This window comes from Anolis sagrei, chromosome 3 (genome assembly GCF_037176765.1).
Source record: "Anolis sagrei isolate rAnoSag1 chromosome 3, rAnoSag1.mat, whole genome shotgun sequence".
NCBI classification, from domain to species: Eukaryota; Metazoa; Chordata; class Lepidosauria; order Squamata; family Dactyloidae; genus Anolis; species Anolis sagrei.
In genome coordinates this window covers 259,678,037-259,705,133 of record NC_090023.1, presented here as the reverse complement: position 1 = coordinate 259,705,133, position 27,097 = coordinate 259,678,037, and the positions used below count along the sequence as shown (strand labels likewise).

Here is a 27,097-nt window from a genome sequence, read left to right as displayed (position 1 = left end):
CACCCTGAGAGACAACCGCCCAAGAAACAGAACATCTCTCTTGCACACACTGTTTTCAAAACAGCACTTAAAAGTCAATGCTCCTACCAATTGCACCAAAAGTAAATTGCACAAAGAAAGTAAAAACAAAAATACAGTACACAGTTATCTTTGTGGATAGTTAGGAAAAAACCCTGTTCGATCAAGACACAGGTCTGTCTCATGCAGCATTGTGTTCCCATATTGTGTAATGCAATTTCTGGAAAAAATACTCTGTTCTGTAGGTCTTCATGATTCCTATTCAAGGTAGATTTGCTAACAATTATGTTCGCTCACAAAATGTCTCATTAGACATTTTGCTTTCTTATCATTATTATTAATATAACTATTGAGAGCCACATACAGACATTACAAAAAGCTTGGAGCTGTTGTTGCTTCATGTCTCGAATTCTAGTAATGTCTAGTTGCACAGGCTCTGGTGGATATCAACACACTGTTTTTTGCTTCTTACCTTCACCTCATGTAATTGGTTGTCACAACACAGCAATAAATTGCCTTGTGTGATGGTATCATCTCACACTTGATGATATACCGGATATTCCTAGGAAGTGGGGAGAAAGTGAAACAGACCATCTGGCAACAGCTTTGTTTAAAAAAACTCATTCTGCCCTAGAGTACAGTAGGAAAATCAGGAATGCTGCCAGAGTAAAGAAGGAAGCTGTTGATCTAGTTAAAACAACAATCTCTAGAACATGTTCAAATTTGGCACCTTCAATTTTGGTTTGATTGTGTGATTCTAAGACTCTTTTTAAATGAAACCAGAGACATCTATTCTTCTCTTTCTCCCCTGCTGTCTCCTCGCACTTCCATTTCCCATTCTCTCTCCATGTATTTTCCTCCCTTTGAATCTTTCATTCTTTGGTATGTGTCCTTTTGTCCTTCTCTAAACAACAACAAATGTTTTATCATCTTAAGGCAATCTAGTAATGATGAATCGTGTCTGATCCAGATGAAAACAAACAGCAGAGCTGTTCTTAAAAGATGCTTCCAAACAACATCTTCTAACACTGAGCTTCTGTTGTATATCTTTTCCTTCAAATCAGGAAATGTTAAAATGCAGCAAAAATTCAGAAGGCACTGCTGAACTGGAAGAAGCTCTAGCCACTGTGCTTGATATCATCAAGTCTGCTAATGACTCAATGCACCAGATAGCCATTACAGGTTATGAGGTAGGTGTCACTGAGTGTTATATCAACTGGTGGTTTTCAGACCCAAATATTACTTGGAATCTTGTTGGTTCTCTTTCTTAGTAGGTAATAAATGATCTAATTTGGGAACAGAAGTCCTACTGAACTCGTGAAAAACCAGCAAAAAAGTTTGTGTTCTCTTTCGGACATAGAAAAAAAGGAAAGTGCTCTTTTGCAATAACAAACTCAATGGTATGGTCTTTAAGATGAGTGCTGGAGATGACACAGCTTTTCCCTTGAATATATACTCTTGTGTGGGTATTGCAAAATGCCAATTCATGGGGAAGAGGAAGAGAACAAAAGCAGAGAAATTGGAAGGCAACTGCCATCTGAGCATTTGAGCCTCAGATGACTTGTATGGGCAGGGCAAGGAGGACAGAGGCAGCTTATATGAAAGAAAAAAGTAAAGTATATGAAAGAAATGTGCTCAAAAATTCAAAGCAAATGAGCTAGATCCTAGTGAAGACTATGAATCAATAAAGGCTATTTAAGGTAGAACAGATATGGAAAAATGATCTTCCACAATAGCTTTTAAAAAATATAACAGAACTCTACATTCCTTTTTGATGTCTCTAGTTCAGTGCAACTTTTTTTAAAAAAAATTAAAAGTTCAGGTAGTCCTCAAGTTACATACAAGATAGGTTCTGTAATTTTGTTCTTAAATTGCATTTAACAGGTAAATTTTAAGTGTAACTTGAGCTATATATATATAAGTTTTGGATAGCATGTGGAAGAGTTAAAACACCAGTGGCATTTCTGGAACAGCCCAGAACACAAAAATCCAGTGATTCCAGCCATGAAAGCCTTTGACAACACATTTGTGTTGTCAAAGGCTTTCATGGCTGGAATCACTGGATTTTTGTGTTCTGGGGTGTTCCAGAAGCTTTCTCTCCTGACGTTTTTCCCAGGCATCCTCAGAGGTTGAGTGGCATTTGTTTTGTTGCCTGTGCCTCTCTTTAGAAGATTTCACCTTATTTACTGTCCCTGTGATAATTGGATTTTGAAAAATGTGGCTTGTTGTGGAAACCAAGATTGGTCATAAAGCTTCACTTGAGACATCTTTTCCCCATACTATTTTTCAGGAGTAAACTTCCCCTCCAAGGGGTGGATTCCTCTCACTTCCTGTTGTCTCACCCATTTTTAGCGATGAGTCATATGTACATCTACAACTCAGGGACTGTCTATAAGTTGATCGATTTGATGACATTGTTGTCCTATGTCAGGTCAACATTCTACTGATGCAATATGACAAAAAACAGGAAGGAACTACTGGTTAGGAAACCTGACTATAAATAGCAAAGTTTATTGCAACATATTGAAGACTTAGGGGCCTTCCACACAGCCATATAACCCAGAATATCAAGGCAGAAAATCTTTGAGGCACCATAAACTCTTCAGGGACATGGGTATTTTTTAGGGTGAAGCTCATTAAGCTACTCCTCATAGGACTTAAATTCCAGACCTTTTACCATTTTGTTCTCCCTTCCCTGGATACGTTCCAGTTGTTAATATCTTTCTTGAATGATGGTGCCCCAAACTGGAGGCAGTATAACAGGATAGAAGAAGATGGAATAATTAATCTCTGCCCATTGCGTAGACAGCCTCACCCATTTCAGCATTCCCTGAAGCACATCAACGAAATGGCTCCAGCTTTCCTCACTCAGATCTTGTCTTGAGGCATCTAGACCAGAAATCCTTTGGACAGTAGCTCCCAGAATCCTTGGTCATGCTGCCTGAGTGGTTGCAGGAGGGGTGTAGTTTAAAAAAGCAACTGATTTCAATCTCCACAATATTGATAACAGATTAAAAATCTTCATAGAACAATAGAATCAAGGAGTTATGCTTGCCCCATCTGGCATAAATCTGCCCATGTGAAGCAGGTGAATATAGCACTAAATGAAACATGTAGAATAATCACGGGATGCCTTAAACCTATACCAGTTGATAGACTTTATAAGCTAGCTGGCATTGCCCCCCCCCCCCATGTTTGACGGGAAGTTGCTGCCAATTGTGAGAGAAATAAGATTCAATGTATTGTCGAAGGCTTTCATGGCCGGAATCACTGGGTTGCTGTAGGTTTTTTCGGGCTGTATGGCCATGTTCTAGAGGCATTCTCTCCTGACGTTTCGCCTGCACCTATAGAAAGCATCCTCAGAGGTTGTGACCTCACAACCTCTGAGGATGCTTGCCATAGATGCAGGCGAAACGTCAGGAGAGAATGCCTCTAGAACATGGCCATATAGCCTGAAAAAACCTACAACAACCCAGAACACTATGAAAGCCATCCACTGCATGGCTATCAGCCTCCTCTGAGTAGACTCAAATTAAGGAAAGGTTTCATGAGAACCACCACTCCTCTTAATGTTCCTCCAGCAACAGCAAGAATATCCCTGTGGGCAGCAAAATCAGGCACTTCCAACTGGATGGTCCCCCCCCCAAGGGTCTTCCTCCAGGGGCAAACCAAAAATGGGCAACTTGGAAGTCCCTGAACAGACTCAGAAGTGGAGTGGGCAGATCAAAAGACAGCCTAGCAAAATGGCAGTACCTAGAAGAATCCTCCACCTTGTGCGATTGTGGAACAGAACAAACAACTGAGCATCTGTATGCTTGCCCATGATGCCCTACCTCATGCACAGAGGAAGAACTGTTTAAAGATACAGACAATGCGGTCGCAGTTGCCTGTTTTTGGTCTAAAATCATTTAGTTGCTCGTGGTCCCTTTATTTTATCAGTTTTATACTTGTTTATATTTGCAATGCTTTTGGCATGAAATAAATATCAAGGCATCAAAAGAAACCAAAAGGGCCATTCAGTCCAATTCCCTCCCATGTTATCTATTATTTTATATTTTAACAGATAATACTGATATTAGATTACAGAAATACTGATGACAGTGCTGGAAGAAGATGTGGGGTTTTCATAAACAAACCATTACAGATGTGGCTTTTTTTTTTTAGCACCCTGACTACTTATTTGAAAAATGGCAACTAAATATTAACACTGAGTAAATAATTGCATCTAAAATTCACAGGAAGAAATAGAGCAATGAGGTCGAGAAATTTTCTTCATGCTTTCTCATCTTTTCTTGTGTCTTTCTACAGGGAGACGTGCATGAACTTGGTAAATTACTCCTGCAGGGCTCCTTTAATGTTTGGACAGACCACAAGAAGGGACACAATAAAGTAAAAGATTTAGCTAGGTTTAAGCCAATGCAGAGGCATCTCTTCCTTTACGCAAAAATCTTACTGTTTTGCAAGAAGCGGGAAGAAAATACAGATGGCCATGAGAAGTCTCCTTCATACAGCTTTAAAAATTCTTTGAAGGTAAGTGCTTAGTTGTAGTGGAAGAGAAGGGAGCAGAATTCTGTGGGCCATCAACAAAAATATGGACCAGCTGCCGAAATATCATTGTAAAGAAAGTGGAATAAACTTGCCCTGCCTTCTCCTTGGAGAAGGTTGCAAGTGGAAAATTATTTTTCCTTTGCATGGGGACACCTGGAATTTAGATTTGGTGTTATCATTAAATGGAGCATAATGAAAAGATGGCTGCAACAGGAAGCAAAATTTTTGGTCCCTTCTCCAGTCCCAAGCACACAAACCCTTCTCCATTGCCATGCATATAATCCACTGGGTTGCTTGCAGTTCAGCTAAATGTATTACTTTCTGTCTCTATTCAACATTCTCTCTCTCTTGATCTGTAAATTTTCTACAACTTACTATTGCTTCTACTAGTCCTAATCTTTTTCACATTCTAAAGGCAGGGAAAGGAATTCAAGGATTGATAACCTCTGGCCCAAGGGGTCAGTAATTGTGCAGTTTTTATCAATTGCTTTTAAGAGGAATGTTTATAGGCATTTTCACAGGAATTTCTTATAGTCTGTGCAAGCTTCTTATCAATGTTAAGGTAATTGCTCTCAAAAGTGACAGGAAGCAATAGAAAGGAATGAACAGTGCCGCTTCCCATTCCTGGTCTAGATCATTAAGTCCTTTAGGAAGTATAACATCCTTTACCAAGCTTTCATTTGCCTGCCAGTCAAAAAAACATGGATATGTTCATTACTGCTAATCCATCCAGGAAAACTGATAGCTCCTTGTTATTATGTTTTGGTATGCTATCCTGGGTTATTTAGATATGCATTTGAAGAACTTCTTAGAATCTGGAGAAATACAAAAGGTGTTTTCCTTCCCTGTCAGTTGAAGCGCAACAGATCAACTGGACTTGCCTCTCCGTCTCCAAGGAGAAACACCTTGGAGACAGAGAGGCAAGTCCACTTGATCTGCTTCTCTTCAACTGACAGGGAAAGAAAACACCTTTTGTATATCTCCAGCTTTTAAGTAGTTTGTCAAATGCATATCTAAATAACCCAGGACACCATACCCAAACATACCACCACTTGATCAAGAATTTCAGGAATGTTCATTCATAACCCCAGCTGAGATGTCCAGAATATGCTTCTCTTGAGAGAAGAAAAGAAGGTCTTCTGCCTCCCAAATATGTAGAATTATTTGAGGAGCAAATGTAAAATCTGGTGTTGTTAGTTTCTATATCAACAGAAAGCGAATTTGTGGTAGAACAGTAAAGAGCTGGACAAAATAAAATACTGCTTCAGCCTTTGTTTAAAAGAACAGTGTGGGAATTAATTGGTGAAAAATTGAGCGTCGCTTGGGGCCTGTTCCCTCTTCATTGGTCTGAAGAACTGGTTTGGCAACTCATTCCACATATGGCCAGAATGATGTGCTCAAATTGGAGCCTGAAAGTCTATAAAAATCCTTGATCATCCTCGCCTGGTGCCTGGATTGTTAGCAGCTGCCATCCCCAGCTGCTGTTGGATCAGCTGGTCCTTGCTCCATTGCTCAGCCCATTAGCCAAGGACAGATGACTCTGTTTCTCTGGAGACTTCCTGACCTTTGGCTCCTAGCACAGGAACATCTAAGAGATCTGAGCCTTATGTGTTTGGCTTTCCAGCCAGCAACTGAAATCAGGAAATGATGGCTTGTATGGCCTTCATGCCTCTATTCTTGCCCTAAATAAACATGGGGCCATATTCTCAGCCCTGCCTACTTCTTAGAATCATAGAGACCCCAAAGGGCCAACCAGTCCAAACCCCTGCCATGCAAAAACACACAGTCCAAGAACTCCTGACAGATGGCCATCCAACCTCTGCTTTAAATCCTCCAGAGAAGGAGACACTATCAAACTCCAAGGCAGCAGATTCCACCATTGAACAACTCTTACAGTTAGGAAGTTTTTCCTAATGTTTAGATTCTGTTTGAATCCATTGCTCCATTGTGAACCCATTTCCAGAGCAGCAGAAAACAAGCTTGCTTTCTCCTCAGTGTGGCATCCATTTACATATATGACTATCATGTTCCCCCTAAACCTTCTCTTTTCTAAGCAAAACATACCTAGCTCCCTAAGCTTCTTCTCATAAGGTTTGGCTTCCAGACCTTTGATCATTTTGGTCATCTTTCTCTGGGCGCTTCAAGCTTGTCAGTATCCTTCTTGAATTATGCTGCTACTCAGAACACAGTATTCCAGGTGATGTCTGACCAAAGCAGAACAGAGAGGGGCTATTCATTCCCTTGATCTAGACCAGTGGTTCTCCAGGTGTTTTGGCCTACAACTCCCAGAAATACTAGCCATTTTTCCAGCTGTTAGCATTTCTGGGAGTTGAAGGCCAAAACATTTGGGGACCCACAGGTTGAGAACCACCCAACTGTACTCCTATTGATGCAGCGTAGAATCACCAACCTTTCTCTGATTACCACTCAGCTTTTCTTGTTCCTAGGGCCTGTGGCGTATTTCTCCAATGTAAGCTGATCCTTTATTTTCCCAACAAATATGTAAACAGCTATCAATGAGATACGAGGTGTTCTCAAACAGAACACAGTCTGTTTATAATACAAGAGTCTAATTCCCATGTCAATTGGCTTGGGCAGAACTTGGAGAAATTGCATGCTGACTTCAGAATTCTGGGAGTTGCAATCCAAAATAAAAATTTCAAGTTATTGCTGAAGGCTGAAAGTTTGTCCTATAATGAAATTGCTGTGAGTTGTGATGTTTTCATGGAAACTAAAATTAATGGGAATGTACAAGTAAAATGTCATGATACAAGATTCTCTTTTAAACAGATGAGCACGGTTGGTATTACAGAAAACGTCAAAGGTGACAATAAGAAATTTGAGATCTGGTACAATGGAAGAGAAGAGGTCTATATTATTCAGGTATCAAAAGTCATATTTTTTGTCATTTCCAACTGCCCCTGCCTTCCAAATCTGTCCCAATAGTCCTCTCGATACTATTGAATTTTTTAAATCAAGTCAGAAGTGACTTGAGAAACTGCAAGTCCCTTCAGATGCAAGAGAATTGGCCGTCTGCAGAGACATTGCCCAGGGTATGCCCGGATGTGTTACCATCCTGTGGGAGGCTTCTGTCATGTTCCCATGTGGGAAGATGGATGTGACAGATGGGAGCTCACCCTGTCTTGTGGATTTGAACCGCCAACCTTCAGGTCAGTAGTTCAGCCACCCCATACACACACAAGGGCTGAACTACTGACCTGAAGCACACCTATTATACCACCATGGCTTAATTTGTCATCATAGATGATGGATGATGGATGACAGAGGTGGGTGAAAGAGTCACTTATTGGGGAATTATATTTTGTTTCCTTCCGTTTCTAAGACAAAGGAGCATGGAGTGACAATTTTGTACTTCCTCATTCAGAGCTTGTAATAGCTACTCATGATTTTGGCAGACAAGCTGTTTGGCCAACCCAATACATTTTGTAGCTTGAGACTAAGCAAATGGTTCCAACTCAACTAAAGCCAGGAAAATTATTTTGACCCATTTGGCAGACAATCCCATAAGCATATTGTCCCCTTCCTAGCAATAAAAATGAAATACTGGAAGATTAAGTAATCAAACAATTTTCTTCCTGATAATGGTACCAAAAATCTGCTGCTCAAGTCGTTTAATTTTGTCTAATGGTAAGTCCAGCCCTGCAAGCTAGTTTTTCTCTTATGGTGGGACAAAATGTTCCTCTTGCATAATAAGCAATGATGCAGATGTTTGCAGGAGGGAAGCAGCAGGTGGAAAAACAAATGTGTAACTGTCCTCTAGCTGCAGCATCCTATTACCCACCCACCCAACCCACACACACACACCCAACCACATACCCAGTTGCTTTTCCCTTGCTGGAGTTTCATGTTTGTGATAGAAGAATCAGCAAATCCACAGCACTGTAGGGCATGCAAAGTAGTTCATGTGTATTGCAGTTACATACAGTTAAATGTTTTTGACAAGTGTCCATTTTTAAAATTTGTTTAAACAAGATTGGTGAACTGGTAGGGGCCTTGAGGGGGGCTCACATAACCCATCATCACAGGAAGAACGGATTTGTGCCCTAAATTGAGCTGGCTAGCAGTTGTGGGCCTCCATATTATTTTAGGTACATGAGAAGGTGGGGAGAAGTCGCTTCCTCCTTTTTTTTAAGGTCCTGGATGTAACTAAAAGGATCCACTTGGCATTTTGGAACATAAAAGAAATTAAAAAGGCTTTTTTACCCAATGGGGCACTATACTTTGCTTTGTCTCCATGTTAAAGAAGGACTCTGTTCTGCTGTACTTTATCTTAGACATTGAGGAACAGTGCCTTCCCAGAATCCTCCCACATGTCATTTCTACTAGCCATGCTGGCTGAGGGATACTGGGAGTTGTAGTCCTAGAATGTAAGTTTTTATAAGAAATATGTTAGACATCTCAGGCCTATTGTTGCAGGAACAATGACATCTGGTGTCCCCAGATGTCCTTGTTAGAGGAATGGTGAATCTTGATTGGGCTTGCATGTAAAATTTTAAATGAGCTGTCCATGGCACCATGCCTTGTTCCCAGAATGGATCCAGCACCTTGGATAGCGCCTCTATTGCTTCGGCTGTTTGTTGGAGTGGCTGCATTGATCTCCAGACTTGGCAGCTAAGAGCTACTAATTTTCAGGAATACCATCATGGCTGGATATTTTCCATTTGTCCTATTTTTTCTAGGCTGCATCTGTGGAGCTGAAGAACACATGGGTCTCTGAGATCAGAAAAGTCCTAACAGGACAACTGGAAGCTTGCAGAGGTAAGATACCAAGCAGTGGGAACTGGTTGATATAGATGTAAGGCATAGCCATAGTCTCATCCTCTGAGAGTTAATTTCAGAGTGATGCTGATAGCCTATCCTTTAAGATTTTGGTATATCCATGAGTATACCCATGAATATAAAATCCAAACATATACTGTGAGTCCATATTTGACTTTTGCGGATTTAGTTACTAATGTGTTTGATTAAATATTCTCAAGGAATCTCTAGATCCTTCAGTACAATTTTATGGTCAATTTCTGTTAGAAGCTGATCATAGAAATTCCAGAATAGAACACCTGCGCAATTCTGTGGTCAACTTCCAGCAGACATTCACCACAGAGTCACCCTGGAAGTCCTAGAAAATAATAAAAAGGTATTATTTGATGTCAAAAACAGCATCTTTTAAGATATTTGGGTTTTTATTTTTCTATTCCTCTAACCCCAGCGAATGCAGAGGGCTGATTGCAAATCCATTTTGCACAACAGCTTCCTGGATAAAATGCAGCAATCACCATCATATTCTAGGAAGACCTCACATAAACCTATTACATGCACAGGCTAGTATCCTCTCTTTCTGTTCCCATCGGGGAGAGTGAGAGAGCAGCATCCGCCCATTATTGTGCTAATTTTCCCATATTGCCCTGGAGAAAATCAGCAAAATATCTCACCCAGACTGTTGGATTGGTACTAAATGCAACCATCAGACTTCAAAAGTGGGAAAACATATTTGGCACCTGAACACATACCTGTATCACCAGAGGCACAAAACAACAACAAAATTTGACCTTGCATGTTGAAGATGAACATGAGATAAACGGGTCAAGTTTTAATTCTTTTCTATCAAATGTTAGCAATCATGAAGTAGGAGTAGAAGGTGGAAACATATTTTTCCTTTCTATTTTGATAATTACATCTTCCTTAATTGAGTGCAGGGATTTTTCCCACAGGTACATTGCTTTTCTCAGAGAGCAAGGCATCCTTTTAAGGAGACAAGAGATTTCTTGCAGTCTGTATCTCCAGAGTAAGACAGGCATGCCCATCTCTCTCCTGTGTAGATCAGCCTTCTCCTAACTTATGTCTTCCATATGTGTTGAATCCACATTATCCTCTACCAGAACTGTGGTTAGAAGAAAGCCACTGATGGGAAATGTAGTTCATCATGTCTAGAGGGTGCTGTGTTGTGGAAAGTTGATTCAACGATGAAGTTCTACAGATTATGATGGTTTCTAACCTCCATAATCATTAGCAATGCTTGCTTAGCACAAATGGATACCCAACCTAATCTGTACAACCAAAGGTCCCCCAACCCTTGTGTAGATTATGTGACAAGACTCAACATATACACCTACTGTGCCTATAATATTATTTTTCATCAGGTAGAATATGCACAAATGTATATTGAATTTCAGCATACATAAAAGAAACTTTCATAGCTTTTTACCTACTTGGTCAGGAGACCTCGGTGGCACAATGGGTTAAACCCTTGTGCTGGCAGGACTGAAGACCGACAGGTCGAAGGTTCGAATCCAGGGAGAGCACAGATGAGCTCCCTCTGTCAGCTCCAGCTCCCCATGTGGGGACATGAGAGAAGCCTCCCACAAGGATAGTAAAACATCAAAACATCCAGGTGTCCTCTGGGTGACATCCTTGCAAATGGCCAATTCTCTCACACCAGAAGCGACTTATAGTTTTTCAAGTTGCTCCTGACACACACACAAAGGTTAAACACACCCAGTCAGCTGGACATGAATTGGAGTTGGTCATTGAATTTGTTAGGTTACTTTTTTATTTTAAAACCATTATTTCAATTTAAAACATAACATGGCATTGCTGTTAAGGATGATAATGCTGATCTGAAAGGGGGGAAATTAAAATATGAGTTATATATATATATATATGCTTTGACATCTGCAGATTTAAGAAAAACACGCTGATTAAGTCTCTTGATGATCCAGAGGGGATATGGATTTGATAACTTCTAAACCAGAGTCTGTATGCAAAGTCACAACTAATGCTGGACTCAAAGACAACCATTTTCCCCTCCTCACATATCCACAGAGCACTGCAATCATCTGGTGATTGGAATTAAGGCCATCAGTCACCATGATAATCTTCTGATGGACAGCTCAGTCAATAAGATAGATACTGATTGAGAAATCAGTAAACAAACCCCAACCTTCCCAGTATCTGGTTGTTGTTTTGCATTGGTTTAACAAATCTCCACCAGTCACTACACACCCCAGATTAGTTCCAAGCACCTCTGTTCAAGTGATCGTAGTTATATCCATGCAAGTAGAAGGAAACGTTCACAAATGCTGTATTTTCCTGTTTTCTTTCACAGAAGCAAGCCAGCTGCACCAAAGAATCACTGAGAGTGTGTATCATGCACCAATGAATACCTTCAATTCCTCCAGGTAATGGGTTAAACATCTGCGATACCAGGCATGGGCAAACTTGGGCCTCCAGGTGTTTTGGATTTTGACTCCCAGAATTCCTAACAGCCTTAGACCCCTTCCAGCTTAAGCGGCTGAGGGGGGAAAGGAAAGGGCCTGAGGCCAGGCATGTAGCCAAGGGGGGAGCTCGGGGGGCTTCAGCCCCCCCCCCCGAAATTCTCATGGTGGTTCGCGAAAAGGCCTTACTGGTGCATTATTTAAACTGTTATGTTTATTCATATCATGATCTGATCACCATACTCAATATATCCCATATGCATGGGGGTATTGGGGTAATGATACAAAAGGTTTGCTAGGCTAGACCCTCTTTCACTCAGATTCAGCCCCCCCCCGAAACTCATCCCCCCCCCCGAAACCCCCCCTGAATTTTTTTTAGCCCCCCCTGAAATGAAATCCTGGCTACGGGCCTGCCTGAGGCTGTTAGGAATTGTGGGAGGTGAAGTCCAAAACACCTGGAAGGCCCAAGTTTGCCTATGCCTGCACTATACTGTACATTGCTGTCTGAAGAAGAAGAGTACAGTAGGCACCTGTATCTGTGGTCCCGATATCTGCAATTTCATTTATTCAACAAAATAGATTCTCAGGCACAACTCCATGGTATTCTTGGGTCAGAAATCCTTAATTTCAATAGAATTCACTATTACCAATGATTTTGTAATAAAATCTGGGGACATATCACCCGCCCTCATCACCTGTGGATACACGGGTCATATTGCATAATGCAATCTGCTTTTCCCAAAAGACATAGCTATATTAGATTGGAAATTGTACACTGAGCAAGGCTACTTTGGCTCTGACTATGTTTCACACATAGAAGCTAACAATAAATATATTATTATTTGTATAATTAATAAATTAAATAAATAATAAAGCCTATTAATGTCTTGGAAGTTAGAAAGGTGTTTTCTTCTAGGTTAAGTCTATTAGTGTGGGATGGTTGTTATTGCTTCTCTTTAGCATTTAGTTAGATATGAAACTTTCCCTTCCATTGTGAAGACAGGAATCTTTGTTCTGGACTACTTCTGTCTCCTGTTTTTTGGCTAATTGCTCAAAGGGGCAGCTAAAACGAGTACATGAAATGAAATGTCTTTCATGTTCATTTATGGCTTTGGGAACATAGGCACAGAGTAAAATATGCCTAGGCCTCTGAACTATGTCAAGTTTACAGTATTCCACAACATGACCTAAGTAGTGCACAGAAAAAGACCTGTTATTCTGATGGCCCAAAAAAACAAACATTGCTGAATGTTTTCAAAGTTGATATGTATAAGTTCCCTTATTATTGGAATGAAGCAAGCATGTTGAAGTACCTACAACCCCTATACTAAGTTCCCCACCAATGTCCCTGGAAAATAGATTAAAATAGCATTTTTGGAGTAGAAATCTCTGATGCTTATTAATTTGCCCTGCATTTTCAGTAAATCAACCAAAGTGTATATATGATGTCTGGTTACAATTGGTTCATAAATGTGCATTCTATAGGAAAAAAAATAAATCTAGATATTTAAAGTGTTTGTTTAGAGCAGGGGTCCTCAAACGTTTTAAACAGAGAGCCAGGTCACAGTCCCTCAAACTGTTGGAGGGCCGGATTATAATTTGGAAAAAAAACATGAATGAATTCGTATTCACACTGCACATATCTTATTTGTAGTACAAAATCCACTTAAAAACAATACAATAATGAAGAACAATTTAGCAAATGTAAACTTATTAGTATTTCAATGGGAAGTGTGGGCCTACTTTTGGCTGATGAGCTAGGATTGTTGTTGTTCTTGTTTTGTGCCTTCAAGTCGTTTCAGACTTAGCAAGGGCCGGGTAAATGACCTTGGAGGGCCACATCTGGACTGCATTAGTTTTAGGACCCCTGGTTTAGAGTGTAACTGAATTAGTTGAAGGAGAAGATCCAAAAATCTTACTATGATGTGTTTGTTGTACACAGTGCACTAAGTTTGGTGGCTATGAACAAGGATTTAGATTTCTATAGCATGATAAACAAATCCTTTTCATTAGAATTTAGATTTAAAGATACCTCATAACCTAGGGTCTTAAACTCTAGCTTGTGCACAAGTCCTGCACTACTTATCAGTAACTGTTGAGCTACCTCTCAATCGTTTTCTAGAAAAATTGTGCTGTTACTTATCTGAATAAACAAGAGTGAGTAAATAGAAGCAGCACCTTATGATCTAGTGACTCAGTCTTAAAGATTGCTCTTAACTTAGAATCTAGGGCCACGTTTCCAAAGCGAAGCCTGACACTGCAGCTGTGAGCCAGGTCTTATGTGTCATTCTGGTAAAATGTGTCAAATGTACAATGAGGCAATCACATTAAGACCAGCTGACATAAGAACATCTGAATAAGGGAATTGGTGTTGGTCTGACCCAGTTCCAAGCAATGGAAGATACTCTGGCATTTGCAGTTTCCCTTCCTTCCTGCCTTCCTTATTTGATGTCTGCCTCTAAGTATGCCGTATAGGGATAATCCCTTAGGACTTGAAAGAAACAAACATGAGATGTAACACAATCTGGAAAGTAAAACACATGAAGTGAAATGCATGAGATTCAGCCATAAAAGGGGAAGGATCTGTGATTCCCTGCCTATGGATGGAGGCTTGATTAATTAATCAGATAACGTTCACCCACCAAATTGCCCCTCCCAGAATGACTCATACTTGGTCTGCAGCCGAAATTATTGTTAATCAGGAGCTCATACCGCAAGACCACAAAAATGTATTGAATGACAAATAGAGAGGAATATTGTAAAACACCTTCTTTCGTTTTTGATACTTAGGCATGAAGCTTGTGCTACTTCTGCAAGTTATTTTTTAAACCTGGAAGATGGGGCTGATATGGGCAAGAATGTGGGCAGGGAAACTAGAAAGACTAAAAACCAAAGGAGGAAGGAAACTAATGGGGGACATGGAAGGAAAGATATGAGTGAAATCAGATGGACCATTGCAAAATAGAATGGTGACTCATAAAGAGGCATCTCTAACTAGTTGGTGGAAGCAGGGATTGCAAATTATGCGATCACCCTTTTAACTCTGGGCAATGGCAGGATTCCATGTATATTCCTTTTCCTCATATAAATAGAAAGTACTTGACAGATTCCATTTTAAATATTTGCATTAGTGCAGGTCAGAGTGTTTCATGGCAGGACTTTCATGTAAGTCCTGCTAAAATTGGAAATGATCCAGATACAAAACTCTAATTTGATAAAACAATTAGTGCTTGCAAATACTGAATCCTTCATTTATCAAGCAGTTCCTTTTGCCTGAGTCTGAACTTTGGAAGTGCAGCTGTGAAAACTATGTTCCTTGTTAGAGTTATTAAGTAGAATATGCTGAGAAAGAGATGTTGGGAATCATATTTCCCTCTCCAGACATATTTCCCTTCTGCATTTCCAGTGGTTGGTTGCAGAACAAGAACAGTAACAATCAGGAACATCAGGGTGAGTTTCATAGAATCATAGAATCAAAGAGTTGGAAGAGACCTCATGGGCCATCCAGTCCAAACCCCTGCCAAGAAGCAGGAATATTGCATTCAAATCACCCCTGACAGATGGCCATCCAGCCTCTGTTTAAAAGCTTCCAAAGAAGGAGCCTCCACCACACTCCGGGGCAGAGAGTTCCACTGCTGAACAGCTCTCACAGTCAGGAAGTTCTTCCTCATGTTCAGATGGAATCTCCTCTCTTGTAGTTTGAAGCCATTGTTCCACGTCCTCGTCTCCAAGGAAGCAGAAAACAAGCTTGCTCCCTCCTACCTATGGCTTCCTCTCACATATTTATACATGGCTATCATATCTCTTCTCAGCCTTTGTTTAACACATGTATCTCCTCCAAATTATCTTTAGCCCCTCGCTGTGCATTTTTAGTGTCAAAAACTGTAATTTGACAAGAAGTTTTTGAAGTTGAGTGACATTGTAATGATGAATTGGGGAAGCCCTGCCTGTGGCAACAGATAGCTTTCATGCTCCTCTAATACCCACCTAAAACAATTGTTTGATTTTTTTTTTATCTCTAAAGGTACAGCAGAAAGTCGATGAGTTTGTGCGAAAATAAATCGGAGTTCTTAAGCCTGGAAGTGTCTAACAACCGAGACCAGAATATCAGCCCCAGTGCCAGACAAAAAAGAGGTAGGCTGGGTGGGAAAATGTGCCACAAACCAAGCATGGAGGGCACCACTTGGACATGGCTTCTCTTGGTTGATCACCTGCAGTTTTTCTGTTTCCTGCATCTACGGTTTGACAAAATGGGAAATACCTTCCAGATCTAGACTCCTCAAATGCAGGCTCCAAAGCGATCGAGGTTGGAAAAGTTATTTTTTTAGATGACAGGAATGTCACAGCCAGGATATCCATGTTGAGAGTTGTCATCCAAAAAAGTCACTTTTCCAAGCTCCATAAAATGGTAACACAGAACTATAAGGTCTTGCTTGGTTTATAGACTTTGTTGATATATGTGTTACAGACCACACATGGAGATTTCTAGAAGAAAAACCTTATACATTGTGACTTATCCTCACCCTAGCTGTGATGCATAGTTCTAGATGCCATTTCCTGCAGTTGGCTCACAAACTGGCCATCCATTGATATCCCTTGACTTGATTACTCAGTGTTCGTTGAGGCTCATTGTCACAGATGTTTCTGTTTTGTTTGGGGTTTTTTTTCATTTGAATATCAAGTAAGGAGTTCTGTTTCAATTATCACTTGATTGATTTGCCGCAGAGGTAGGACTCCAATATCAGATCTCATGCAACCTGGCTACTTGAAGTCCTGATGTGATAAAATTGTGGGGTTGTATCTGATGTTTTTTTGAAGGCAAAACAATGTGCTCTGTCACAGAGCTATCTATCCCCATTTGGGTATTCTTTCATCTCACAGCAATTGGTCCTTACACAAGGCTATTGTGAATATGGAAGATGCCACAGAACATGAATTAGTCAGAGTACTCATGGTGTGTATTGTCCATGTACTATCTTCTTATTGATAGGAACAAAGGGGATTAGTTACTTCTTTGTTTCGCTGGGAAGGCAAACAGGACAATCAGGAGGAGAAGGGATTCTAGATTGCAGTGGGATTTCCTTCATGCAGCCCTTGACATGCAATGGGAGAGCAAGCCATGCTGAAAGGGACTCTTTCAGTACAGAGTCATGCATAGTAGTCTTTATGCATGGAGAAAATGGAAATGCCCATCAGGACTTGTCCAGGCAGGATAAGAAGCAATTAGTTTTTGCAAGACCCTTGCAGTTGTTCTCAACCTGGGGTCCCCAGATGTTTTTGGCCTTCAACTCCCAGAAATCCTAACAGCTGGTAAACTGGCTGGGATTTCTGGGAGTTGTAGGCCAAAAACATCTGGGGACCCCAGGTTGAGAACCACTGCTTGTGGTTCTTCAGAATTTTAGCTTGATGGTCATATAATAATGTCCTTTTACCAGGAGATGCCAGGAGATTAAAACATAATAGTGCATACCTTCAGCAGCTAGTTTACACGGTGGTGAGCCCTTAAAAGGCAAGTTGCTTCCCCTTCAGCAGTTACTGATATTCAAACATATCTTATGCTGCAGTTGATTCATGATGAACCAGCCACGATGGCAATTAAAAATGTGTGAATTCCCCATTCATCCCTCCTCCACTCTCATGAAGGACATGAAGTGTGGTTCCGTTGAGCTAAAATATTCTGTTCTTGGGAGGTTTGGAAAACAAGAGTGCTCTTGCCTTCGGGTTTCTCATATCCTGGAGCTATACATCACGCATTTGGGAAAACAGCCATTTCCGTTATTTGAGGTTTGCAAAGGCCTGCCAAGCAGCTTAGTTCACACATCTGAAATGGCAGCATGGCAAGAAAGACAGACACTCTCACAGTCCTTCTTACACTCCCAGCAATTGTGTAGTGCCTCTTGTGCCCCATCTACTGGTTGATTTGCACTACTTTTGTGATGTTCCAGCAAACTCTTGGTTTTCATTTTTCCTGGATGACTGCGGATGTAATTTCAATTAGTGCCCAGGGTTCTCATTCATTTTGTAACAGATGTTCCATTAAAGTTAAGAGACACAAAGCCTGTCCAGGAGTGATGCAGTCTGCATCAGTGTTGCGATGACTAAGTAGTGTTTTGCTTTGTCTTAAAAATAAAGAATAAGTTGTCCTGTACCAGATCTAAAGGGTAAATCATCCTGAACAACAATTCTGCTAGATGACCCATTTCTTGCACAGAAAGATAAGCAAGAGTGGTAAATACTTTATTTATTGCTTAGCATTTGAGCGTTTTTATAGAATTGTACAGCTAAGGAGGGGGCATAAAGATTTAACTGGCGGGGGGGGGGGGGGAAGAAATACATATGGAAGAGAAAGGAAGGTTTTTTATTTGCCAGTATTAAAAGGAAAATGCCGTAGCACCATGAGTTGAGGTGGGGGTTTGTTTCTTTGTACAATGCTGTTGTTAACAGACATAAATAGCTATCAACTTCCCAAAACCCTTGGTTTTGGGAAGTTTTCATAGTACTTGGGCCAAATGAATTATTGGTAAAGTGACTTAGGAAAAGAACAGGTGTATATTTATGCTGCACAGTTTATAGCACTTTGATACTAACTGCCATGGCATCATCCTGTGGGATTCTGGAATGTGTAATTTAGTGAGATACTTAAGATTTCTGCCAGAAAATTCTGTTGCTGTACTGCTGTATACAGTGACTCACAGGAACATCTCAGCAAGTGAGAGTCCAAAAGTGGCAGGCTAAAACCCAGAACCTCAAGCCATAGCTGACACCAAATGAGAGATTACCCCCTGGGCACACAGAAGACTGGGCGACTTGGAAGGCGCTGAACAGACTGCGCTCTGGCACCACAAGGTGCAGAGCCAACCTTAAGAAATGGGGCCATAATGTGGAATCCACAACATGTGAGTGTGGAGAAGAGCTAACCACAGACGACCCACTACGATGCAACCTGAGCCCTGCCACATGCACAATGGAGGGCCTTCTTATAACAACACCAGGGGCACTCCAAGTGGCCAGCTACTAGTCAAAGGACATGTATAGAATATGAAGATTTTGAACTCTTGTGTGTGTTTTTAAATACATTACAACTGTACCCTCGGTTTGCTTCTGATACGATAAATAAATAAATACTGCAGTAGAGTGGACTGCAAATCCTAATCTTCTATAGGATGGAGCCATGACAATCTGAGTGATATCCAACTCCTGTGATTGTGTAGTCTGGATACACTCCCAATACAGATGAAATATGGGTTGGGGGCAGAGGGCATTCCCTTTCAAGCTTCCAGCATCTCCTTTTTCCTCTTAGCCTAATACTGGATATAGCTCAGCAACATTTTTACTGGTTTTTAAAATGATGTTTATTTAAATATGTTATTCTTTTCAGTAAGATATCCTAAGAGCTCCTGCACTTACATAAATATTTGGAGAAGAAATGTTGCAGGAGGCTATAGGGAAACAGCTTTGTTTGGGAACTGGGAGAGATGAGTGAACTGCAGAGGATTTAAGTCTTTGCATTAAATGTAAGATTCCTCTGCCTCATTACATTAGATGCCCAATTTTGAAACAATTTCCTATATCCAAAACCAGCATTTGTGATTCTTGTCATTGCACTCGATTGCCTACCATTCCAGTGACACAGTACTGGGAATTTTTGTGAGCCTTAGTTATTTTATTCCTGTTTTTCAGTGTCTTTGTTGCTGATTTGTCTCCTTTTCAGAACTGTCTTTCCCTCCCTTCCCAGCCTGCTCTTCCATTTTGCACTCTGATGAAACTTAGCTAGTCAAATTCATCCTTTGCCGAAGAAGGGAGTGGTTTGGCTCAGCTAGTTTGGCCTCCTTGTCCTCATAACTATCACCTTCCTAACTGGCTAACTATTACATAATCACGGACTCAGAGGTTTCACCTTATTAACCATATTTCCCTCCCTTCCTAACCCTTATAGACTCTAACTCTTTGCTTTCTTCATACGCTGCAAGATGTATGACCCCTCCTGCCTCACTTTCTCTCTCCCCTCTGCCTCTTTCTCCTAGCCGATTCTTCCGCCAGCCTTAATCTTGAGCGCTCAGCTCTTGCTAGAAAGCGGTTTACATTGCAAGGTCTTTCCAACCGCAGAGCTCCACCCAAAGGTAAAACCATCCTGGCTTGCAGCATTTGGTCACTGGCTCACATGTCTCCTGACTCTGAGTGCTGTCTCCATCCCATAGCAACATCCATCAGCCCTTGTCTCACCTGGTCACCACATCCCATTGTCGTGTTCCATGTCTGATGAACCCATCTCCTTGTCTCCCTCGAACCTCTTTCAAACATATTCCTCTGGCATTGGTTACAATACAAATAAGTTTATTGTAACCAATGTATCTCACATTTACACACTTTCTTAGGAGGGGACGTTTCTCCAAATATGAAGGCGTGTAATAGAAAAATGCTTCTCTGTTATATATCTGGAAGGACTAAAAAAAAACAGAGTGCGTTCTTGGAAAATTACATGCAGGAAGAATGTATATAACAACATGCTGAAGTCATCTATAACTAAGCAGTAGCCAAATGATGCTTTTGAACCCACCCATAACAACAGGAGTGGTATGATATTCTGGGACTCAGAACATCACACTACCACTACTCATTTATGGATGGCTTTAACATGTTCCTATATTTGCTGTTCTTCATGGTAACATCCCAAATTTTGCTTCTAAGTTTTTGGATTTCCCCCTGCTTTTAATTTATTTAAGTTTTTTTTTGTCTTCTTTCATAATACTAGAACAGTGGTTCCCAACCTTTGGGCCTCTAGGTGTTTTGGACTTCAACTCCCAGAAATCTCACCAGCTTACCAGCTGTTAGGAACTGTGGGAGCTGAAGTCCAAAACACCTGGAGGCCCAAAGGTTGGGAACCACTGTACTAGAACATGGGCATCATCTAATGGAACTTAGTGGTGGGAGATTCAGGGAAGAGAAAGGAGTCATTTCGCCTGCATCTATGGCAAGCATTGGGTTGTTGTAAGTTTTTTCTAGCTATATGGCCATGTTCTAGAGGCATTTTCTCCTGACGTTTCACCTGCATCTATGGCAAGCATCCACTATCTCTGAGGATGCTTGCCATAGATGCAGGTGAAACGTCAGGAGAAAATGCCTCTAGAACATGGCCATATAGTCCGAAAAAACCGACAACAACCCAGTGATTCTGGCCATGAAAGCCTTTGACAATACATATGGCAAGCATCATCTGAGAATGCTTGCCATAGATGCAGGCGAAACATCAGGAGAGAATGCCTCTAGAACATGGCCATATAGCCCGAAAAAACCTACAACAGCCCAAAGAAAGTACTGCTCCTCATGGCATATACTTTAAAGAATGAAGAACCTCAAGGCAAAACAATGACCACCAACTTTGGTGGCTTCAAAAGGATACAATCAGATTCATAGAGGATGCAATTACCAGTGGCCATATTATATCCAATTTCAGAGATAGTATGCTTCTCAATGTAGCGCTTGGTCACTGTGGAGACAGAAAACTCACTAGGTAGATCTTTGGTCTGTTGTAGCATGGCTCTTCTCATGTTTTTAATTTTACATGAAAAGTTGGGGTATCATTCTCCCATTTGATACAAGACAACCAGGGGAAATAGATGTGCTGCAAGGGCTGACAAAGCATCTTGGCACACATATGATGCATCATATCATCATCTGAAGTCTCAAATGATCCTTTACACATTTCCATAATGGAACTGACCCCTCCCTTAAAATCTCCAATAAGATGTGTAGTAGTGAAGAGGGGAAAACAATTCAGTACCCGTCTTTTACATTTTACACAGCAAGTAGAAACTTGCAAGGTCATATCTATAAGGAAAGGGGCAGGAGAGGGAGGAAAGGCAGCACTGCAGCCCCATCTGCACTCCCCACTTCTCCATATCCATTAAAAATGCTGTCTAGATATCGACATCAGGCTCTAGTTTCCTTGCTTCCCTACCTCCACCCTTATCCTCTTTTATGTCACATGTACCACACCTCTTCATGGATGATGCACATTGCAAAAATGTGTACAGGCACTCTCTGTATTTTATTTATTTATTGAATTTATACCACACCTTTCCCCCAAGGTGTTTTCTCTACAAAACAATATGCTGCACTTTGGATGGCAAAAATTGTTCTGGTACTCTTGGAAGCTTTCTGTCCTACAGATTTAATACAGAACTTGAAAATCCAAAGACTCGGTAAAGGAAAAAAAATAACACCAGTGTCCCTCCTCCAACTTTACCATTTTCTGTACAGAATTGTCCTTGCACAAATGTCTTTTTAATAATAAAGATTGACCCCAATTACTACTTGGTATCTTCCTGTCTCAAGCAGATATTAAATCCTAATGAGCAGACATCTTTTAGCAGATTATTATTATTATTATTATTATTATTATTATTATTATTAAACTTTATTTGTACCCCGCTAGCATCTGGTGAGCTTATTCAAAAGCCCAGACTGGGGGTGGACTGGCACCATGTACTTGACCTTAACTGAGATTGTGTCATGTGAATCATAACTCATTTAAAACTGCTAGTAAATATGGATACTCAAAGGCATCTTGCTAAAACATTGACAGTGCTGCATAAAACTTATGGTTCCGTAGCTTTCTTAATACAATAAAACTTATAATTCCATAGCTTTCTTAATACATCTTCTACGTACCATTTAGAATCCCAATGTCATAAAGAGTTTCAGAGGATGATGTTCAGTCTATTGTGTAATTAGTTAATCTATGAAAAACTGTACCATAAATGGGCAAATGCTGCAATTTTAGGATTGTTTCAGCTTTTTCTGTGTATTTAGAAGCCAACAAACACAATGCATTTCTTTCTGGGGCAGACATTACCGGTTTAAATTGCTTCAAAAGCCATTACCCCAGTTCTGGGCACTATAATTCTGTTGACAGAGATGATTCCTAAGGGAAATGCAGACATTTTCAACATCCTATAATTCTGCAACAGGAAACGATGACTATTAAAACCTTATCTAGATTTGTAGCCTAGGATACATGTAAATAAGATTTTGCAGATCCTAGAATAATAAAGTATTTGCCCAGACAAGTTTAGTCTTATTATTGCTAGCATTAAACTCTCTTACTTTCACTTCTTTGCACAAAAGGGATATGGATTCAGTTTTCTGCCTCTATTGGAATTCAAAAGTGAAATATGCGTGTTTCACACATATTGAATCGATTGCTACTTTCTGTGTAGATGTGGATACTAATTTCGCCTGAATAAATTCCTAATATGTTTTAGTATTTGAAAATGAACCGACCTTTTACATTATCAATACTATGATTTTTCTTATATGTGAGTGAACTTGTAGGGTTTCATGTTGTCTTTGGGTGTATGTACACTGCACAGTTGGTTAATTGTTAATACGACTTCAGCGGTGATGACTCCTTACGGGGATTTATAGTTTGGTCTTCTTCTGGAGAACGCTAGAACTATAGATCAAGGGAGTATACTGGAGCATTCCAGGAGATAACAAGTATCTTACCGGATATCAGATCCCTTCATTCTAGAGCACTGGTTCTCAACTCCCAGAAATCCCAGCCAGTTTACCAGCTGTTAAGATTTCTGAGAGTTGAAAGCCAAAACATCTGGGGACCCACAGGCTGAGAACCACTGTGCCAGAGAATGGAGCCATTAAAAGTGCTATGAAGCTGCTAGTGCAGAAACACTTTGATAGTTACAACATTGGGTTGTTGTAGGTTTTTTCGGGCTATATGGCCATGGTCTAGAGGCATTCTCTCCTGACGTTTTGCCTGCATCTATGACAAGCATCCTCAGAGGTAACGAGGTCACCTCACTACCTCTGAGGATGCTTGCCATAGATGCAGGCGAAACGTCAGGAGAGAATGCCTTTAGAACATGGCCATATAGCCCAAAAAAGCCTACAACAACCCAGTGATTCCGGCCATGAAAGCCTTCGGCAATATATAGTTACAGCATTGATTTAGAACTAAAATTCCCGGGAATCTTCATACAACCATGTAACAACAACAAAAAGACATTTTAACAACCATGCTCACTTTTGTGCATCATATACAATTTCACTCACATGTAATGGGATTGTCACCATGTGTTCTGTTTTTACTGAACAATCTTTTATCAAAATCACTCGGTCTTGTTTTCATGAACAGTTAATACTGGTATAAGAACTGGGCTTATATGGATTGGTAGTCAACAGTTTTATTTAAGGCTGGGATAGGTTAGAAGTAAGAAACAGAACCAAAGATAATAAATGGCATCTATAGAAAAATTATGGCCTTTATTCATGGTATAAAGAGATGGGCAGAATTCTAGATCCAAGGGAAGTCATCCATGACCTACTGGTCATCTAACATGGCATGAAACCTCCAACCTTTTACACAATACACATATAAACAGTCGTGTGGTAGACCAATCATTTATATTGTCCTACAGAGTATTGTGTACAATTTTACCAACCTTGAGTAGTTTATCGGCGATTTGAGAAAACAAAAGTGTGGTTACTCAAGAAACCAGCTGACAAGCAGTGCATTTGGTAACTTGCCATATGAAACCATCTCATTCTGTATAATTATTAGGCCATTAAAAAGTGTATTGATGGCTGCCACTGTGTTATTCAAGCTGCTAGGCACTCCCTGCTCATGTAAACGAGAACTGATTCACTATCAAACTATTCAAAAGACATGCAGTATTTCTGCTCATGTAAACAGGACGGTTAACACACTATTGTTGTTGTTATTATTTTATTTTAAACAATAACAAGCTGCTTTATAAACCTCCTCCCTACTGCTATTATCCTTCCTTTACCCTATTTGCTTTTCTGTGCTTCTAACCCTTCCTTGAATCCATCTATCTGTCCTCCCAGATCCAGAATCTAGAGAGAGAGATGTTACCCGCCGCTTTTCCCTAGCTTCCTCCATCAACACCACAACTAACCCATCTGCTTTAACCAAAGGTACAGTCATACTAAAACCTGACCTGTCCCTCATCTATACAGGCATCAGAACAAATGCCATTGGCCTACAAACCTTGCAGGCAAGTCAAAGGGTAGAAAGAATCAAGTGCAAGGCTTCTGGTAATAATAAGATGTTATAAGCTGTGGAGCCGTACCAGCATGATATTGTTCCCATTCAGGGCATTTATGGAAATTCTGTATATACTAGTGAATAGATCGACTTTGTGTATAAGTTGAGGGCATGTTTTAGGGCCGATATTATGGATTTTGATATGATCCATTCTATTCAGAGTGACTTATTCATGCCAAGAGAATAGGGAGAACTTCTAACTGTATTTCCCATCTTCTTATTTGCAAACTTCACACAGGTCCCCTTGCTCCTGCAATTAGAGTCAAGAGGCATGAGATAAAAAGTGACCCGACACCTCTGGGTTTTGAAGGTACTCAATGCATGGAGCTGTTCAGTCTTCGACATCCCTCATGGAATGACCATCCTTTCATCCTCACTTGCATCTTACATGTGAGAGATTCCACAAGGCCTTCCAAATCAGTCCATTTCCAGATAACCATTTGTCATTTTATTTATTTATTTCATTGCCTGTTCCACACATGTCTGATTTAACTGCCAAGTTCCATTCAAGCTCATGTATTACTGGGGTGAAGGGAAGAATTTCGTTATCTTCATCCTGTTCTAGGTCCAAACTTTGGTTCCAGTAACAACAGTGAAACCATCAAGTTGGTGCTCACATAAGACAGAACTTCTTCTAGATTGGCATCCTCTTATTTACTACAGGAGATGCGCCTGCGTCTCACTCAGGTGCTTCAGAACTGGGTGCTTCAGGTGCTTCAATACATTTTGTGACTTGTAGTTGGTTTTCAGTATTAGATTTAAAGCTTCTCCCATGGGAAATGTGAAAGCTTTGAGGACTGAGACGAAAATTTGATTTTAAAGTAGCCCACTTCAGCTTTCTCTGCCACATTCACAAGTGTCACAACCACAAAAGGCAGTCACAGAATAATTTACGAACAAGACTATTGGGAGGTGGAACTTGGCGTCATATAACTTCATAACTCCAACCCATTTTCTCTCTCGGCTACATGTTGCTCATTTCTGTCTCAGGTTTGCTGCTTGCCACTTTTAGGTTGTTCCTGTGCCTTTGATTGCATGTTAATATAACTCTTCCTCTGTGAGTGTTGATCTTCTTTTCCTTCATAAGGGCTACATCCTATACATCCTATACATCCTATCCTAGGAGCATGTCACACTGAGCTCACTTTCCTTCTGGGAAAACATTGATAGAATTGCTTATAAGTATCTTTCTCTATATAAAAACATATGTACATCCAATTTTAAAATGTAAATAAAAAGGTGTACAGCCTCCTGATGTGCTTGATTGACCATGAGAAATGTTTTCCCAACCCTGTTTTCTGTTTGCTGGTGTATATGGTGCAAAGAGACGTCTAACTACAGTGAAAAGCCTGCTGTAATCCTTCTTAAATGATTACATCTGTCTTCACCTTTGGCCTGACTGCATGATTCAGATTATTCATTCATAGTATAAAAGGGCATTCTTACTTATAAGGCAGTGAAGAAATCCTGCCTACTCTCAGCCATTGCAATAGCTAGAAAGATCATCCCAAGGGGGTTGCATGCCTGGCATGTCCACTTTAACATGGATCTCAATTGGAATACACAAATCCTGCTTCCTATCCCAGATGCCTTTGACTGCAACCTCTTGGCTCAAGCTAAATGCAGCGCTGTTGTTCCCTCTACGAGACCAGTACCCAGATCCGTTTCACAGACAGGTAAAAATAAAAAGAATTCAAACACTTGTATTTAAGATGTGATGCATGAACTGACCATAAGACGGAGACAGAGGGCAGAATTTTAATATGTCCTGGATTTTAACATAAAAATTTGCATGTCTGAAAAAGAGGAATGTTGTTGTTTTGGCAAGGAGGGTATGCAAAAAGTGCAAGCTCTGGTCAGAAAACATAGTTTTCTGCATTTGTGTTTTGTAATAAAGGAAATAACCCCTAACATAAACCTAGTAATAGACAAGTAAGCACACTGGCAACGAAGATCCGCGTAGTTAAAGCAATGGTATTCCCCATAGTCATCTACGGATGTGAGAGCTGGAACATAGTGAAGGCTGAGTGAAGGAAGATAGATGCTTTTGAACTGTGGTGCTGGAGGAAAACTCTGAGAGTGCCTTGGACTGCGAGAAGATCCAACCAGTCCATACTTCAGGAAATAAAGCCCGACTGATCATTGAAAGGAAGGATATTAGAGACAAAGTTGAAGTACTTTGGCCACATCATGAGGAGACAGGAAAGCTTAG

At 40.5% G+C, this 27,097-nt stretch overlaps 1 protein-coding gene across 12 annotated transcripts in view; it reads left to right on the top strand.

The window, feature by feature from the left end:
* Positions 1-27,097, top strand: part of MCF2L2 (MCF.2 cell line derived transforming sequence-like 2) — a 243,203-nt gene that overhangs the window by 199,727 nt on the left and 16,379 nt on the right. For 6 of the 12 annotated variants that reach the window (XM_067466067.1, XM_067466070.1, XM_067466061.1 and 3 more), the window contains exons 21-30: positions 1,083-1,208; positions 4,327-4,548; positions 7,357-7,449; positions 9,267-9,345; positions 11,690-11,762; positions 15,823-15,932; positions 19,823-19,918; positions 24,666-24,755; positions 25,124-25,195; positions 26,472-26,561. In XM_067466067.1, coding sequence (XP_067322168.1) covers positions 1,083-1,208; positions 4,327-4,548; positions 7,357-7,449; positions 9,267-9,345; positions 11,690-11,762; positions 15,823-15,932; positions 19,823-19,918; positions 24,666-24,755; positions 25,124-25,195; positions 26,472-26,561 — 1,051 coding nt within the window. The remainder of the gene's footprint in view (positions 1-1,082; positions 1,209-4,326; positions 4,549-7,356; positions 7,450-9,266; positions 9,346-11,689; positions 11,763-15,822; positions 15,933-19,822; positions 19,919-24,665; positions 24,756-25,123; positions 25,196-26,471; positions 26,562-27,097) is intronic. The other 6 variants (XM_067466064.1, XM_067466062.1, XM_067466063.1 and 3 more) reach the window with 6 other exon arrangements.